The sequence below is a fragment of the Delphinapterus leucas genome, chromosome 9 (assembly GCF_059928025.1).
Source record: "Delphinapterus leucas isolate spDelLeu-1000000601 "Yukka" chromosome 9, BTC_Dleu_Yukka2, whole genome shotgun sequence".
Taxonomy (NCBI): domain Eukaryota; kingdom Metazoa; phylum Chordata; class Mammalia; order Artiodactyla; family Monodontidae; genus Delphinapterus; species Delphinapterus leucas.
In genome coordinates, this window is record NC_143137.1 from 48,785,746 (window position 1) to 48,803,542 (window position 17,797).

General features: G+C 48.4%; 2 protein-coding genes across 2 annotated transcripts; both read left to right on the forward strand.

Moving 5' to 3' along the window:
* The first annotated feature begins 73 nt into the window (after nucleotides 1-73).
* HOXA5 (homeobox A5) lies at nucleotides 74-2,945 on the forward strand. Its single transcript, XM_022584573.3, has 2 exons — nucleotides 74-968; nucleotides 1,954-2,945. Exons 1-2 carry the CDS (start codon nucleotides 74-76, stop codon nucleotides 2,202-2,204), a joined length of 1,146 nt encoding a protein of 381 aa, XP_022440281.1. The 3' UTR covers nucleotides 2,205-2,945.
* Nucleotides 2,946-13,203: 10,258 nt separating this feature from the next.
* HOXA4 (homeobox A4) lies at nucleotides 13,204-17,023 on the forward strand. The gene is made up of 2 exons (XM_022584583.3): nucleotides 13,204-13,952; nucleotides 14,505-17,023. The coding sequence occupies exons 1-2, from the start codon at nucleotides 13,325-13,327 to the stop codon at nucleotides 14,855-14,857; spliced, it is 981 nt and encodes a 326-aa protein (XP_022440291.2). The 5' UTR covers nucleotides 13,204-13,324; the 3' UTR covers nucleotides 14,858-17,023.
* The last annotated feature ends 774 nt before the right edge of the window (nucleotides 17,024-17,797 follow it).

Genomic DNA, 17,797 nt, shown 5'->3' on the forward strand with positions numbered 1-17,797 from the left:
AATAATTTTGCCATAATGGGCTGTAACCTCAATTCGACCCCGGCCCTTGCAGCCCCGGGTCGGAAGCGGAGGGATGCGCCCTGCCTCCAGCGGGTGGCGCTCGAGTCCGACTGAACGACGGCGGCGAGTGGCGGGCACGCGCCTGGGGCGCGCGCGCCACTCCTCTAGCCTCCACCCAACTCCCCCATTAGTGCCCGAGTTTACCTCTAGAGGTCATCAGGCAGGATTTACGACTGGACAACAAAAGCACGTGATTCGAAGTCGTACCCCATATTTGGGTGCCTACGTAGGAGGGAACCAAGTACATGTCCCAGTCATTTCCATAATTCATCATAAATTGTGCAAGGGTGCTATAGACGCACAAACGACCGCGAGCCACAAATCAAGCACACATATCAAAAAACAAATGAGCTCTTATTTTGTAAACTCATTTTGCGGTCGCTATCCAAATGGCCCGGACTACCAGTTGCATAATTATGGAGATCATAGTTCCGTGAGCGAGCAATTCAGGGACTCGGCGAGCATGCACTCCGGCAGGTACGGCTACGGCTACAATGGCATGGATCTCAGCGTCGGCCGCTCGGGCTCCGGCCACTTTGGCTCCGGGGAGCGCGCCCGCAGCTACGCGGCCAGCGCCAGCGCGGCGCCCGCCGAGCCCAGGTACAGCCAGCCTGCCACGTCCACGCACTCGCCTCCGCCCGACCCGCTGCCCTGCTCCGCCGTGGCCCCTTCGCCCGGCAGCGACAGCCACCACGGCGGGAAAAACTCCCTGGGCAACTCCAGCGGCGCCTCGGCCAACGCCGGCAGCACCCACATCAGCAGCAGAGAGGGGGTTGGCACGGCGTCCGGAGCCGAGGAGGACGCCCCCGCCAGCAGCGAGCAGGCGAGCGCTCAGAGCGAGCCGAGCCCGGCGCCGCCCGCCCAACCCCAGATCTACCCCTGGATGCGCAAGCTGCACATAAGTCATGGTAAAGCCAGTCTTTTCCTAAATCCACGCGGCCGCGGGGGCGCGGCTCTCGGTCCCCCCCCCCACTCTCCTTTACCGCCCTCTCTCTCCCCGTCACTGTCCTGGTTTCGCCTCTCCCAGCCCTGTGGAGCCTCTCCCCACCGTTCTCCTTCCCCTGCCTTCCTTCTTCCTCCTTCTCTTTTCTGCAGCGCCCAGCGCTCACAAATGCGGGGAAAGAGGCCGCTGGCTAGCCAAGTTTAGACGTTGAAAAGGGGGGAAAGGAAAAAAAAAACATATCCAACCCCAGCGCCTCGGAACGCGCTCATGGGTCAGGCCAGCCGAGCAGGGCGCAGAGAGGTAGAGGATGGCAGTAGGGGCCGTGAATCGGGCTTGTCAGGACTGATAATTTATGAGGAGGGCTACGCTGGGGAAACAGCGTTACTAATTAGAGTCCCCGAAAAGGGGCTTGGTGGGGGGAATAATCGAGGCGAGAGCCGGCGGGATTCTGAAGTTTGGGGGCAGGAGGGAGAGCAGGAAAGGAAAGGGAAGAAAAAGAAAGCAGGCGCCCCAAGCGTGCAGGCTGGAAGAGGAGGCGGCTCGCGGGACTGGAACTTTAAGGGAGGGTGATCTGGAGGCTACTTGGGCGCACAGAAAAGGGCCTTGCTTTGGTGGGTTTCTGGGTGGTGGGCAGCCTGTGAGGGCTGTGCCCCGCCTCAGGGCGCCAGGGGCAGGGCCAGAGGGCAAGAGAGGGGCGAGGGAAAGCCGGGGGATCGTCCGGGACGCGGCTCCAGCTTCGGATGGGCCGATTGTTCCCAGAGTCCAAATCTTATTGTTTTCTCTCTAGAAAGGAAGAGGGAAGGAAATTCGGGAGGGGTGGGTGGGCGAGTGAGGAGGGAGACTTGTTGAGCTTTTCTCCCCTGTTCAGGACCCTGGCTGGTCCAGCTGGCGGACTTTGGTAGCCAGAGGCTGAGGAGTGGGTGGCTAAACCGCTGACTTTTCTGTTGCAGACAACATAGGCGGCCCGGAAGGCAAAAGGGCCCGAACGGCCTACACGCGCTACCAGACCCTGGAGCTGGAGAAGGAGTTCCATTTCAACCGCTACCTGACCCGCCGAAGAAGGATTGAAATAGCACATGCTCTTTGCCTCTCCGAGAGACAGATTAAAATCTGGTTCCAAAACCGGAGAATGAAGTGGAAAAAAGATAATAAGCTGAAAAGCATGAGCATGGCGGCGGCGGGAGGGGCCTTCCGCCCCTGAGTATTTGAGCGTTTAAAGTACTGAGCAGTATTAGCCGGGTCCCGCGTAGTGTCAGTCCTAAGGTGACTTTCTGAAACTCCCTTGTGTTCCTTCTGTGAAGAAGCCCTGTTCTCGTTGCCCTAATTCATCTTTTAATCATGAGCCTGTTTATTGCCATTATAGCGCCTGTATAAGTAGATCTGCTTTCTCTTCATTTCTTTGTCCTGAATGGCTTTGTCTTGAAAAAAAATAGATGTTTTAACTTATTTATATGAAGCAAGCTGTGTTACTTGAAGTAACTATGACAAAAAAAGAAAAGAGAAAAAAAAACACAAAAAAGTCCCCCTTCGACCTCGTTTAGTGCCAATGTTGTGTGTTGCACTCCAGTTGTTTAACTGTGCATGTGAGTGGAAGTGTTCCTGTCTCAATAGCTCCAAGCTGTTAAAGATATTTTTATTCAAACTACCTATATTCCTTGTGTAATTAATGCTGTTGTAGAGGTGACTTGATGAGACACAACTTAACTTGTTCGATGTGTAGTGACTAGTGACTCTGTGATGAAAACTGTGACTCTGAGCGGTGTGTCCCTGCGTGCCTTTGTAGGACCCTTTGCACGAACTCTGGAAGTGGCTCTTATAAGCGCAGCTTCAGTGATGTATGTTTTTGTGAACAAAGTTACAAATATTGTCCAAGTCTGGCTGTTTAAGCAAACTGTGATCAGCTTTTTTTTTTTTTGTATTTGTTTTTAAGGAAAAAATACTGACTGGAAACAAAAAATAAACTTTCTATTGTAAGTTCTCTTGGTCTGGTTTGTGCCAAATAGCAAGTGGCTCTTTTTGCTCTTCTGTCTGTCCAGTGCTGGGAGGCAGTGAGTCTGAGGCTACCTGAGCCGTCTGCCTGTGCAAGGGGACCTCAGACCAACACCCTGACCCGTGGCCTCCCTAACTGACCCATCAGAGAGTTCAGGGCGGAAGGTGGAAAAGCTTTAGGTGGTTGCAAAGCCTGAGTCCAACCTGCCCATCTCTGAGAAAACCAGGTTAACTTGATGGGTACGAAAAAGAGAGGAAGAGAGAGAAAGGAGAAAAAGCCCAGGGCTTTGTTAGCGGCCCTCGGGGGCCCACACAGATGCCGCTTCTCTCCTAAGGCCATCCTAGGCCTCCACTTGCTGAAGAGGCTGCTATGTTAAGTTGTGGCCCCCAGACCCTCTGCCCTTAACCCAGCCAGGCACCCTTTCCCACTCCTCGCCCTCCTGAACCCAGTTGGCTTCTTTTGCTATAATTAATTTGCTACAAATGGAAGGTACTTACCCCATCCTAGCTCGATTGGGAAACTCCTCAGAGCAGCTAAAGCGCAACTAGAGATTTGCACATTTACCGACTGCTTAAACTGATGCCGTCTTTCCTTTAAAAAGTTATAAAACAGTAAACTTTATAAGCCCCAGTTCCGGCTATATGACATTTGGGTGCCAAATGAATAGGGTTTTGTCTATGAATTAGATCGTAAAATCATCCATAGCACAGACAGATCGGCTCACTGGCTATAAAACGTCACGTGGGGCCATTAAAGTAAGTTTTATGGTTTTGGGGAGTTGACATCCAACATTATATACCACATAACATATAATCTCACTGACGCTGGACTCCATTTGACTCTTTTGCAGGCTACGTGTGCCACCTGGTCATTCAAATTGTCAATTTTAGGTCCAGAAGTGTCCAGACCACAAGTCTCTCAAAACTCTGAAAAAATGGCTCCCTCCGAGTTAAGGTAAGCTCGCCCCCTGAGCGCTTTCAAGTTTATTTGTACTCTGAAAACTTTCTTTCTGGATCTTTCTCTCTCTCTCTCTGGTTCAATAACTCTGAGGTTGCCTCAGGATTCCAAAGGGGAGAGCAAACTTTCCCTCTGCCCAAATTAGGAGCGCCAAGAGCCAGCTTTCGGAGGCACCACGGTGCAGAGCGCCTGTGGCCGCGCCGCATCCCTGGGCCTAACTTTAATTGCTGCACCAGCGCGGATGTTAATGACTTCCGCTGCTCTCGCCGGCATGCAAAAAGATGATTTTTGTGTGCGAGTAGGCCTGCATGCGGAGACCGGGCAGGGCCGCCCCCATCCCGGGGCTGGAGGGCCGGGCTCTGCTGGGTCTGCGGAGCCCTGGGTGGGGGCTGGGAGCCGGGTGGGGGGGGTGGCGCCGGCTGCGGGCGCCGAGGCCGCGCTGCGCTGGGGCGCGCTGGGGAGTTTGAAAGAAAGGCCCGGGCAGGGCCGAGGCGTACGCCGGCGGGATTTCTGACGGGGCTGTGGCAATACGTCTCCGCGGGCCGGGGTCATTTGGCAGCACTGAACCGAGGTGGCGGCCTTTGGGGCCGGGTCGCAGGCTGGATCGGGAGAGCCCGAGGGTGCAGAGGCCGGCCGGGTGCGGGCGGCACCTCTAGGCTGGGACCCTGGGTCGCCAAGCCGAGCCCAGGCCGCTGGCGCCCGCGGGACGCTGGGGACCATGGGTCCCCACCTTGCGGGGGAGGGCTCAGCACCCCCTCCCCCGCACCAGGGACCAGGCCCTGAACCTTGTTTGCCTGCACGTTCTTTTTATTTCGGTGGGACTATTCTCACCAGCCTGTGAGTCTGAAGCAATAAACTTTATGGCCGGATTTAACTTCAGTCTTTGAATCCCCAAGCTAAATGAAAGGCGTTACAGCGCTTTCTTTTCTTCTGCCTTGCCTTTCTTCTTCTTTCCTTTTCCTCTCTCCTTTTGTAGAATTTAAAATCTATGCACAGGACCCTCAAAAGGCAACTTAGGCATCTCCCTAGATAGCACTAAAGATTAATTTATTCCCCCTCAATATACAGGCAAATTCTTTCTTCCAAACTGTGCCCTAAAGTTTGGGGGGAAATCGAGGTGTCTTCAATGTCCAACTTAAAAGTCCCCAGGACCATTAGGTTGTTTTTCCACACACATCATAAAGGGTAGTTTAGGGAAGAAATAGGTCGTTTGTCAGTAGGAGATTTCCGCCTTTCTTTTGTTAGTTGCTCTTTCTGTTTGATCCCAGGAAATTTACATAATCTATGATTTCCAAAACAGTCCCCAATATTGCACCAATGGGTGAGATAGATTTTTCCTAGGTACAATTCCAGCTTGGTCTCAGCCACCCTTTCTGGCCCCAACCCTCTACATTCTTCAGTGGCAAAGCCATGACTAGGGACACTGTGGCCTGACCTGGGGTCTTTCTCTGAATGGGTACCCACAAGGGATCTAGCAGATTTCCCCCATCCCGTATGAAGAACTAAGCCAAATCCTCCAACTCAGAAATGAAACAAAAAATGGGATCTTCTGTCTCCAAATGCTTTTCTCCTTAGGAGCTAGCTAGGTGGTTTTCTGCAAGTGCTAACTGGTAAAGATATTTAGTAAGTCCTTAAAGTGAAAACATTTAAAGTGTAGAGTTGGAATTTCCACAAACTTTATTGTGCAGAGGCCACTTACACTCAACATAAGTCCAACAGATGTCCCCAAAGTCAGAGGTTCAGAAAGCAAAACCTGGGAAGTTTTTTGAAAAATCGAAACCCTCCCACAAGTCCCACTCCTCTTGAATAGTGGCAAGGCGAATCTCTGAGGTCGTTTTGTGTAACCTGTTAAAGTGAGCATTTCTTGAGAGCAGTTCAGCACTCAGGAAGATGTGTCTGCATCTTAGTGGCAACCAGAATATAAACTTTATTTGGGTTCTCTTTTATTATTTTAGATGTCTGTGAGAATTCTGGAGTCTTTCTTCTGCTGCTCTGAGTTTCGGATTCTTTACTGGAAAATACTGGGTTAAGGTTTTATTTTAGTTATTCATCTGGTGATCTTGATTGAGTGACTTCTTGGTGACTAAAATTAGTGGCAGAAAAAAAGAGTGATAGAGCTGCTGGCAGGTTCATTTGAGTAACATGCCTGGAAGAAGTGTCCACACCACCTCTGTGGTCACGTCCCCACTCTGGGTATGGGAATGGGCAGAAAGTTTCTTGGATTAGAATCACACAATATGGGGGAATCTTTCCCAAGCATTAAAAAAATTACAGGCTATAAATATTGTCAGCTTGCTTATTTCTGTCTGTTGTAATCACCATAAAACTTTAGAGTTTAAGACGGCAGGCCAACTCACATGCGGTTAACTGACTTTAAAAAAATACAGCATCCAGTCAGACCTATGTGAGCGTTATTGGAGGAATTTTTTTCTCTCTTCCTATTTTCATAGGAAGCATAGTAAGGAGGATGGCTGGTTATCTGCTCATTTTGTAGATAAGTTATTTGTTTTCTCGTGTGTTCTTTTGGGTTGCTTTTGCAGAGGAACTTACTTAGGAAAAAAAATCTCTGTCACTAAGGGCTTTATGAAGACATCTAGCCTCAGCTGGTGGCAGAAGTGTTTGTCTGTGCTCCTAGCTTTGTAAAAGGAGAAGGCATCCGAAATGTGCCAGGCCCCGTTTGTTTCTACAAGCTGAAGAGACAATATTTCCTGAACTATAAATATAATAGGAAGCTTCTGGTCACACTTACTTAGGGGTTTGTTAGGGTTTCCATGCTCTAATTTCACAACCTTATGCCAAGATTCCTTTTTTCCCCCCTGTTCTTTCCCCTGCTTCATTGTTGGCAGCTCTGGGAGAGCAAGACAGAATTTTCTACCAGAAACGGAGTCATGTTCATTTGTTGAGATGTGAAGAGTATTATATCCAAACAACTAGTGAGGGGAGAGCAAATTACATCCTGAAAGATAGGCTATTAAAGAGGAAAACAATCCTTTTAGCTTGAAAGATGCCCTGCAAAGCCTCTCCCCCACCTTTGCTCTGGAGTCTGTCTGAGGTTTGCCCACCGTGGAGAGTGCAGAACGTTGTGGGCGCCATCCCTTTGGCTTCTAAGGCAGAATTTCTTTCTAGACAATGACAAAACTATAATCGGGGCTTCCAGACAGGGCTGAGGGGGTCTGCCTAGGCTCCCACCCACATAGGAGAGGGGAGCCACAGTCCTAGCCACTCTAAACCCCAGAACCGAAAGATCTGCCTAGGACGGTTTTATTTGGTGTTTTTTTGCAAAGAAAGCTGCCTTTCTCCCACCAGTTCTCTTCCCCACAAACCGGTCTTTTCAATAATAATATTTGTTATGAAGGTTATTGGGTAATTATTGCGATTTTGTGAAGCAGCCCTTGCTGGAGGTGAAGTCTGTCATCGCCTAACAAATGACGCCCGTGCAGTTCACTGCCGGGTTAAGTAAATGCAGAGAAGATAAATCTGCACACCCTAGGAATCGCCAGCAGAGCACGCTTTAGTACAAGTTCACAGTCAACTCTCCTGCCTGGGCCAGCTTTCCCAACAATTAGGGCTGCGTCTTTATTTTTAAATAAAGGAAAAGTCTCCCACTTCCATTGCCTGCTTTCTCCCCGTCTTTTCTTTTCTTTCGCTTTTTACGAGGTTCCCCTCGCAAAAGCCTCCTACTCCAAATTTTCCTTGTAGACGTAATGATGAGTGATTTTAAAATAATCTCATTCCTATTTAAGTGATGACAAAAGGAGGTAGGAGGCTGATTTGACAGGAAATACAGTCACAAACACACAAAAATATCCAATTCACCCTCTCACTCCAAAAGGCAGTGGCAGAAGCAGGGCATCCCTGAGCTCCTGGGGTGGGGGGCTTCCCCTTGAAAGAAGAGGCACAGCTTTGTGTATCTTTGTGGTTGTAACTGCAGGTCAAAAAGTTGAGGGTCAAAAGTTTACGTTGTGCAGCGCTCTTCGTCATCTGCCCAGACAGAGTTTGATGTCAATGTTAGAGTTGCGATCTTGACTATCAGCACAAAAGATAAAATGGCTCAGAGTGACGCGTGTATCACGGTATGGACTCCAGGTGAACCCTAGTGGTTGAATGACCTCAATTACGAAGGAAAGGATAGAAAATTCCTCTTTTCAAGACTAATACATGCTGTATTTCATCTTGAATTATCGCTCCCATTCTAAGGGAATAGCAGCAGGTAAATAGGCATAGATTATTGAAGCACCAACACCCTAGATGCTGGAGAACCAGGAGTCTGTTTGTGCGTTTGTCACAAAATAAAAAAGCTCAAAACTCATCAGTGGACCTTTAGAAATAATGTAGCAAGTTGCCAATGTTCCATCATACCTTCAAAGGAAAGAGATCGGGCAGGAAACTTCCTTTATTTGAAAACTGTGATTTTGATTGGCCAGTTTTTTTCCTTTTTAGTACCTTTAATGATCCCTAAAGTGTGTGAGAACAAGGGCAAACACAGGCACTTCTTGCAAAGTGTATCCTTTGCAATTTTCAAGGACAGAATGCTTTTTCCGAAACTGCCACCCACTAAATGCAAAGAGCTGGGAAGGGGAGAAAGGAAGTGGAAACCCTCCGGAAAGGGGCAGGATTCCTCTACCCCCTCCACCAGTGAGAAAATGCTTATTGGTACCAGGAAAATATTCCTGTTGTTGAAAGTTTTTCATTATGTTTATTGTGAACCCTACACTGAATGTAAGAGAAATGCTACAATCTATGGGTGAATAAACTGTAAAGAATACGCCATTTGAGCAGGAAGGTAGAATCCACAAATGCCAGACCTCTTCTCAAGACCACAGTGACAGACTTCTATTCTCCAGAAAATACTCTTTAAAAATACATTTGGAATGAAAGCCAAGGAGAGGGGAAGCAAGCTAAGGACGGAGGGCGGGAGAGTAGAAAAGAAAGGGAATAGTGTGTGAGGGAAGCCTACTGAAACCATGCCTTGTGTGTGCACTGCAACTGGAGAGCTAAACAATATTTTATTTTTCATGCACCTATATTAACGTTAAGTGTCGGTACCGTTAGCATCTATTTTCTGGGGGACATATTTTCCTTTTCTGTGTATTGATCTTCAAGTGATTCGTGTAGGGAAACAGAGAAGAGAAAGATGACTTTTTTTCTAGGTTTTTCTTTTAATTTTAGAGATAAACTAATTCAACTACTCAAAATGTAGACCCTTGCAGGGACATTTAAGATCATCCCACTATAGTCTGCTTGATTAGATTTGCTGGTGCCAGGTATGTTCAGGGGTAAGAGCAAATATTTCCCAAACACTGCCTTTGTGGAAGTAGTCAGGTTGCTTTCACTGTGCAATGTGTAAAGTTTTCACTCTGGCCAAGAGCTTGAAGCCAAATGGGGGTGTGCCAGATGAGAACAGAGGAAAAGGAACAACTGTGGTGACTGCTGTCACAGCAGCGAACACTTCACCACATCTGGGCCAGTGAAATGAAGAAAACGGAAACCCCCCCATTAGTCACCAAGACAATTATGCGTCTGTTTGAGAAAACCCTGTTATTGTGTTATTGGTTAAAAACGCGCCACACCTTAGGAACATGTCAGCTTCAATAATCACAGACACCTCTTAGCTAGTTTTTCAACTCAAAGAAAATGTACCTGCAGAAGTTATTGCTTTTAGAGTGCTTTCTTTATTTGGAGGATTTTAATCTTTAGGCCTCTCACACAATCCTGGTTAAAATTCATGTCTAATCCGGATATGAATTTCATATGCCTTATGCCTGGGTTGTGTTCATTAGTATAAACTTCTATAGAAATTACCCCCAAACAGTTAATTGGTCAAATGGCTGATAAAGTATTGCTTCTCTAAAATCCTATGCCGACTGTAGGTGGGGGAAGCCCTCAAATGCCACCATCAGGCATTTTGAAATTCAGTCCTTCTCCCGTGCCCTCCAGAGACGTGCTTCAGACAGCGAACAGTCAGTCTGGGGGACTCTTGCTCTAGAGAACAAAGGACAAATACAGTCAATACATTCCATAACGTTTACATTTCCTTTGCTACCCCCGCCTTGGTTTTCCCTGAGAAGGAGTGACCTGGGCAAAGCACCCACTCTCTAAAAGACATGGTATAGACCTTTTAGAGGCACAAAGTCCAAGGCCGAGGTGAACTTCAGGTCAGCGCGTCTAACAAATATGAAAATGTCGGCTGGTGAAGGGCGCGCCTTGTGATTTAACAAAGACTGTCAATGTGTAAGATTAATAAGAAACAAAATGCGCACGGTGTCACTGTTCGGTCACTTTGAAACTTGGGACAGGGCTGCATTCAAGAGGGAAGGCTGTTCCAAATATATTCAAAATGATTCAAATCAGATTCAAAGTAGGCTGCAAAACACTGCCCCCCTCTCGCCCTTCCTCTCCCTTGGACTCCCTTCACTCTCCTTCTCCATCTGGGACTCGAGGACATGATGAAAAGTTATTTCACTTAATGGGACTTTAAGAAAGCTTTTGTTGGGAATATATGTTATCCCTGCACGTGGAAATGAGCAAATGTGCTTACCAGTTTCCCAAGAAAAGGATAACGCTTTCACCCTGCTTGGGACTGGAGCCAGTTGGCGTGCGAAGATTAGCACACTCCCTCTCTGCTCGATTTCAGGGCATCCCATCTTTTTTCGGACAAGGCGCTGCTGGTAAACCTCAGTTTATTTATCAATTGAGTTAGTTTCTTCCTGGCTTTACTTTGGTGTCTTGGATCGCATATGAAGGCAAGAGTTTTCTTTGTTTTGTTTTTCAAAAGATTATTTGATTCAGTGGAATGATGCTATGGCTTGCGAAGAGAGATTGTGGAAGGATCAGAAAAGGTACTGAGATTGTTTATTACAGCCATAAATCTTGCAGTAAAATGTCAAAATGTCGGTGTGTGAGATAACACTTGGTGGTCCTGGCTTCGTTTGTGTTTATGATACGAACCACAAAGACAAGTTACAGGCCTTGGGGGGATTCTGTGTAAGCCCATCTTCCTAAAGTAATAGAACCACATGAAACACAGGCGCAGTTAACTCGTTTAGGTTAACCATATACAAAACAGTGCCCGAGCCTCGTTAATACTTTAAAATAGAAACTCGGTAGAAGGTTCTGAGGCTAAACAACATGAATTTTGTGTTTTAGTGTCTGTAAATAATATTGAACAGACATGGTTAAGACCTTAGTCTGATGACACGAGGAGGGAGGCAAAATTTCCTTGTCATGTTTTTTCTTCCCAGAAGCTTAGAGAGCCCAGTTTTGCTAATTACTTTATGTATGTACATATTATTCATGTTATATAGTACACATATGTATATACTATTTTTTCTTGCTGTAGAGAGATATTGGTTTAGGCAGCTATATCACAGGCTACAGTCTAGAGAGAATGTCTAAAGATTTACACTCAGCGTTGATTTCTGTCTGTGGTTTAGATTTCATTTTTAAAAATTTTCAGGGTGTGCCATGTCAATGGACAGCACTCTTCACAGACACACATCCAATGTGGAAAACCTCTTTGTACCACTTCAGGGTGATTGCAGTTAGAAAGCTAACATGATCCCTTTTTTAACCTCTTTTCCTAAATTAGTTTAAAGATTAGTACCATATAATGGGCTTTATGTAGCTAAGCATTAAATGACTATCCATCAAATGGATATATTCCAGCATTTAGTAACTCATATGAGTAAGCGATATAAATGAAGATAGAATTCACATTCCTTTTGAAGTGTCTCCAGGCTTAGGCTATGACTTTCCTTGCCTGCGTTTCAGACTCAGTTGTGAGAAGGCAGTTTATATTGCTCTTTGAAAAATCAACTAGGGTACACCAGCTGAAAAATCCTTGCTTTACATGCCAATATGAAAGTGTTTTTAGAATGGTGACTATGCTAGTTAAACGCACTGCTTTAATCTAGGCTGAAAAGTAGAGGATCTAGGTATGTCTGTCACTCAGAAAAGGAAAGGGAAAGTACACACAACGAGTAAGGCATCAGTATTTACTTTGAAGATCAACATTAGGTGGAATTGATAAGTAATTTATTTGTTAATAATGGCATAGTTTACCCATCAAATTTCAATTACCAAATGGCAGACAACAGTCCTCTCTCCCCACTTTCCAGAGCTACTGACATCATTAATATGCTAATTTCCAGCAATCCAGAAATTATAGACCGTCCTTAAATATAACTTTAGTCTCAGATACAGCCTGGAAAAGCAACAGCTAAAAGACAAAACAAAATTCTTAGCGGGAAAAGACCCCTCGGCACAGTGCCTATGCTATCCTTAGTTTGTTTTTGTTTGGAGATTTTTCTGAAGTAGGAAGTTGTTGGTCTCAACGCTCGATTTTGTGGCGACATCATCGCTCTTATGCATCCCCACCCTTGGGCCACTTTCTCACAATCGCACCTACTACACTGGAGCATGTTTCATTCTGAATCGACACCTCCATCAAATGAGATGCTATTAGGAAGGTTGTTTGCTTTTTTTTTTTTTAGGTAAAAAACCAAATATCTTCTGCTTCTAAAAGAAAGAAAAAAGTAAAAGTGCTCATCCGGTTGTATTGGAATTGCCTTGCTTTACATCCAGGGGCCGATTTCTCTCAGCTGCTCACCCACCCACCCTTTTCGCTCCTGCCTGGCTTCTCAAACTGGGGACGTTGGGCGCGGACGCGGCGGGCATGATGTGCGGAAGGGAATCAGCTGGTGAGAAAACCGGTCTGTTAGCCTCATTCGTTTTATTCCCCGGCCAGGATAAAAACCGGAATACCCCCTTGGTCCCGACGCCATTCCCTCCCCCAGGCGGCCCCGAACCCTTGAGGACGCCAGGCCAAGCTAGGCTGGGCCCCGAGGTCAACGCTGGGCCGCGCCCGCCTGTCTGCCCCGACGCCTAGGCCAGAGTAGGGCACGCACAGGGCTCGGTCTGGGCATCCGAGAGGACCAGAAGACTGCGGGCCCTGAATTCCCAGCGGAACTCAAAGTTGGGGGGTTGGACGCCCAAAGCTCCAGTTCCCTCCCTCCTCCTGGAGCCGGACAGCAGCATCCATCACCCGCCCGCGCGCTTCCTGATCCGGGTCCGCGCGCGCGGCGCGCACATTGGCGGGGGCGGGTCACGTGGCGGTACTGGGCGGGGCGCGCGCGGGGCCGAGACCGGGGACGCGCGCGCGCGCGCGCGCGCGCGCGAGCCGCAGGGGAGGAGCGGCGCGAACTTTGGTGGCGTCGGCGGCGGGGGAGGGGGAGGGGTGGGATCTTGACAGCGGGGGAGGGGAAGGGAGCGGAGGAAAGGGGGGATGGGAAGCGAGGCGGGAGGGGGAGGGGCCTCGGCGAGCCCAGAAAAACGACAACGCGAGAAAAATTAGTATTTTTGCACTTCACAAATTAATGACCATGAGCTCGTTTTTGATAAACTCCAACTACATCGAGCCCAAGTTCCCTCCCTTCGAGGAGTACGCGCAGCACAGCGGCCCGGGCGGCAGAGACGGCGGCCCTGGCGGGGCCCCGGGCTACCAGCAGCCCCCAGTGCCCGCGGCCCAGCACCTGCCGCAGCAGCAGCCCCAGCTCCCCCACGCGGGCGGCAGCCGAGAGCCCGCAGCCTCCTACTACGCGCCGCGGGCCGCCCGCGAGGCCTCCTATCCCGCAGCCGCGCTCTACCCCGCGCACGGTGCCGCCGACACCGCCTACCCCTATGACTACCGCGGCAGCGCCAGCCCCGGGCGGCCGCCGCAGCCCGAGCAGCCCCCGGCGCACGCCAAGGGTCCCGCGCACGGCTTGCACGCGAGCCATGTCATGCCGCCCGGGCGGCAGCCCTCGCCGCTGTCTCCCCCGCAGCATCGTGCGGCTGCCTCCGCGCCCCCGCGGCGCTGCGAGGCGGCTCCCGCCACCCCGGGCGTCCCGGCAGGGGGCAGCGCCCCCGCGTGCCCGCTACTCCTGGGCGACAAGAGCCCGCTGGGCCTGAAGGGCAAGGAGCCCGTGGTGTACCCCTGGATGAAGAAGATCCATGTCAGCGCCGGTACGTGGCGCCGCTGGGGAGGCGCGGGAGGGTGGGCTGGGACCGAGCCCAGGTTCCAGGGTCGGGGCGGGGGTCGTGGGGAGAGGCCGAGGGGTTGGGGGCCTCGGGAGGGGAGCCCCCAGCTGGCTCTAGCTACAGTGGGATGTGGGTGTGTGCGCGCCAGCCAGCCGCCTGATCCCAACGTGAGAATCCTTTTGTACCCGGGGTCCCTTTATCGGGAGATTTACGAGACGCCAAACTGTTAGGGCAGTAATTATAGCCCCCATAAATTTAATTGCCCTGGCAGAGGCTTCAGGCCATGTGTCTTTGAAGCTTTTCTTCAGCCCCAATGCCCAGCACTATTCTTTATGGCTCTCGGGTGTTTCCCTTGTCAATAGCCTGTGAAACATTTTCTTTGCCGTTTTATGTATCTTGCGTGAACTTGGTGTCAGGTTATTATATAATGATGATGTCCAATTGCTCTTCCCCCACCCCACCTTCTCTTTCCTCCTCTTTTCCCTCTCTTCCACTCCCTCCTCCTTGGCTTTCTCCTTCGGGGTTCTGGGCTTTCAGTCAACCCCAGTTATAACGGAGGGGAGCCCAAGCGCTCCCGAACCGCCTACACCCGGCAGCAGGTCTTGGAGCTGGAGAAGGAGTTCCACTTTAACCGCTACCTGACCCGGCGTCGCCGCATCGAAATTGCCCACACGCTCTGCTTGTCCGAGCGCCAGGTCAAGATCTGGTTTCAGAACCGAAGGATGAAGTGGAAGAAAGATCACAAACTGCCCAACACTAAGATGCGATCCTCCAACTCGGCCTCGGCCTCAGCAGGCCCACCGGGGAAACCACAAACTCAGAGCCCACACCCGCACCCCCATCCTCACCCCCACCAGGGCGCCTCCACACCCATTCCCTCCTCCATATAATCTTCCAGAGCTCTAGACCAGTTCTTGCCCTCACATGCTTTTCTTTCCTCTTCTGCCCCTTTCCCATCCACTCCTCCCCATCTGGACTACAACAGACCCCAAAACAAAACTCAGCTTGGTGAAAAGGATAATAAAAGGTGAAAAGGATAATAAAAAGAAGACATTTTCTGGGTAAGAGTGTGAGCTGGTTGCCACCCAAGAGAGGACAATGGCCAAGATGCTAACTAGTGGGACAACCTGCTGGCCTGAACAAGGCTGCCAGGTTTGGGTACCTGAGAAGAACCACTTGGCATCAAATACTTTTGAGATGGCTAAAATCAGTCGCACAACCCATGCTGACTGGGGACATGTACGTGTACATTTGTTGCAAGCAGAAGAAATCAGACCCTTTTCCTATCTTCCTTATTTCCCCTTCCCTCATTAAGGCGGCTCATACAAGCTTGTACCGAACTGAATAAATGAGTAGACATTGTGGACCTCACAAGATTATTTATTTCTCAAAATGTACAGACCTTGATGGTAGATGTGACACGTTAGTTTCCTTTCCTTTCATTTATTTAAAATATTGTTGTGGAGATATTGTTGTCTTATTCCGAGGCACAATCTTGGGGGAGGGAGAGTGCATTTAGACCCATGTGCAACTCTACAAATTGTGGTGTGGCTCTATAGAAAGACATGTGCTAAGAATAAACTCCGTTTAAAAAACAAAGTTCTGAGACATATTTGTGTGTTTCCTACTTTTAATTTAAAAAAAATTATCTCAATTGAAATGGTTGACCTTGCATGTAAAATTCCTGTAGATGGCTTGAGTTGCATTCACTTGGACTAACTGCTCACATAATTTGTTCAACTTGAGCTGAACTCTTGTCAAGTTTGACCCACTGTGGGAAAAGTTCCAAAGAGCAGGAAGGCTCTTGAGCTCTGAGAGGGCTCCTCTTCCCAAACTTGGCCAGGCTTTCAGGCTTCAAGTCTCTGTAAGGCATAGAAACGTGTCCTTCTCTGCAGTGAAAGGTGAAACTGCGCAGTGCTGTGGGCCCAGGACTTTCTGCAGCTGTTCTACATGCTGAACTCTGAGCACACTTGGAAAGAAGTGGTCTCTTTGGTATTTATTGCACCTTCACGCTTAATCTTTCTGTTTCCCTGGAGATAAAAACTAGTTTGTGCAAAGAGTTGAGGTTGCTTTTTGTTTCTTGGCTGTTTATAAGGTTCTCTTCTTCACTAACTACAGCTTGGGATTTTTGTTTGTTTGTTTCTTTTTCTTTTCTTTTTTCTTTTTTGAAGCAGGAGCTTTCAAAATAAACTGAATTTTCCCAGTACACCCTCCAGAGTTTCTTCTGAGGAAAGAAAAAGCATAATGACACCTTAAGCAAGGTAGACCTGGGAGTATTAAGTGCTGGAAGAAAGCCAATCTCTGAACTAGGGTCGCCTTCCTCAAATGCTCCTGGATCTTTCTGCGCAACCTAGAGATCTAGACTCAGAAGGTTGAAATCAAACCCCATTCTCAATCTTCATAGCCCTAGTATTTGTTTACTGATTTACAAATTAGTAAAGAGGATTTAGACTTGGTTGTCACTGAAGGGAGTACTCTGCAACAACATTCAGAAAACCAACAGCCACTAGCCCCCAAATATTAGAACTGTAACCTGGCTTTGAATGAGTGTGGTTTTTAGTTCATGTAACAATTTTAGCAGAGATGGGAGGGGGGAACTCACCTACCTCTGCAGTATCAGAGGATTTTTAAACACATTTTCCCATCAGAGGCTAACCATCCTTAGCCAGTAGTCAGTGCTGTTACCCCTTTCGCCTCGGCTGCTCTGTGTGTGATAACAGGCAAGGGTGATGGTTCTCTACCTGGGAGCAAACCAGATCTGAGAGGAAAGTGGACACCAGTCTCTGAGGGGCCACCTCCTCTCCCCAAGAAAATTCAGGGGCAAACAAATACACTTCTTCCCAAGTCAGGCCAAACCTGGCATAAAGTGCATTTTATAAGGTGCCAACGGGTGCCAGGGATTTCTGGAGGCCCTACAACTGCTGCTAAAACTTATTAACCCTCCCCCTACTACACTCACTTGTACAACGAAATTAAATCACGCTGAAAATAGCAATTTCCCCAGGAATCATTAATCACCTCATACAATAAATACTTCTTTGTAATTCAACAGCAATTCTGAAAGGCATTCTCTGGGAAAAGTCTGTGGAGAAGCGAGGGATCTTCTTGAAAATAATGTGGTCTCGGGCAAAGACTCAGCATCTTGGCTGTCTGCTCAAAAAATGCCTAGACTCTTGGTGGAAATTGAGTGTCGAGCTGTAAAACCTCGAATGGCAGATTATCATCATTTAAGGTAAATTCTTATATTTCTCCTTGGTGAGGAAGGAGGGGTACGGGGGCATTCATTAGCTTCATACTGGGGGCACTTGTATAGGGGTGGAAGGGGTAACTTTCTTTCACTTACTCTAAATCTATCCAGGAAAAAAAGAGAGAGGATCGAGATTGTTTTTCTAATATCCCAGAACAAAATGGCAGTTTTTGCCCAAGCTGTCTTGATTTTTAAGGTATTGGTAAGTTTTACAAAGCCAAAGTTACCCACAATGATCCAAATGATTATGTCGTTTCTTCAAGTGTTTTGCCTGCTTCAGATTTGGTCTTTAAGGGAGTTTGTTATAACAGCTTAGAAAATCCCACTTTGTGCTTCAAAATCGTTCATTGTCTGCCCCTTGCTAGGGCAACCATAAGAGTTCACCCAGAGGACAAATTTTCTATCTCATTAATTTTTTTTTTTAAAGCGGACCCTACTGGCCCCTCAAACCCTTGGCCTTTAAAGACAGTATTTTGCGTAAGCTCTGTAAGCCTCCTACAAAAATGACCCTTATACATGCTCCCCTCTTCTTTCTCTCTCTTCCCCTCCCTCCCTCTAACACACATTCATCTGCTTTAGTCGC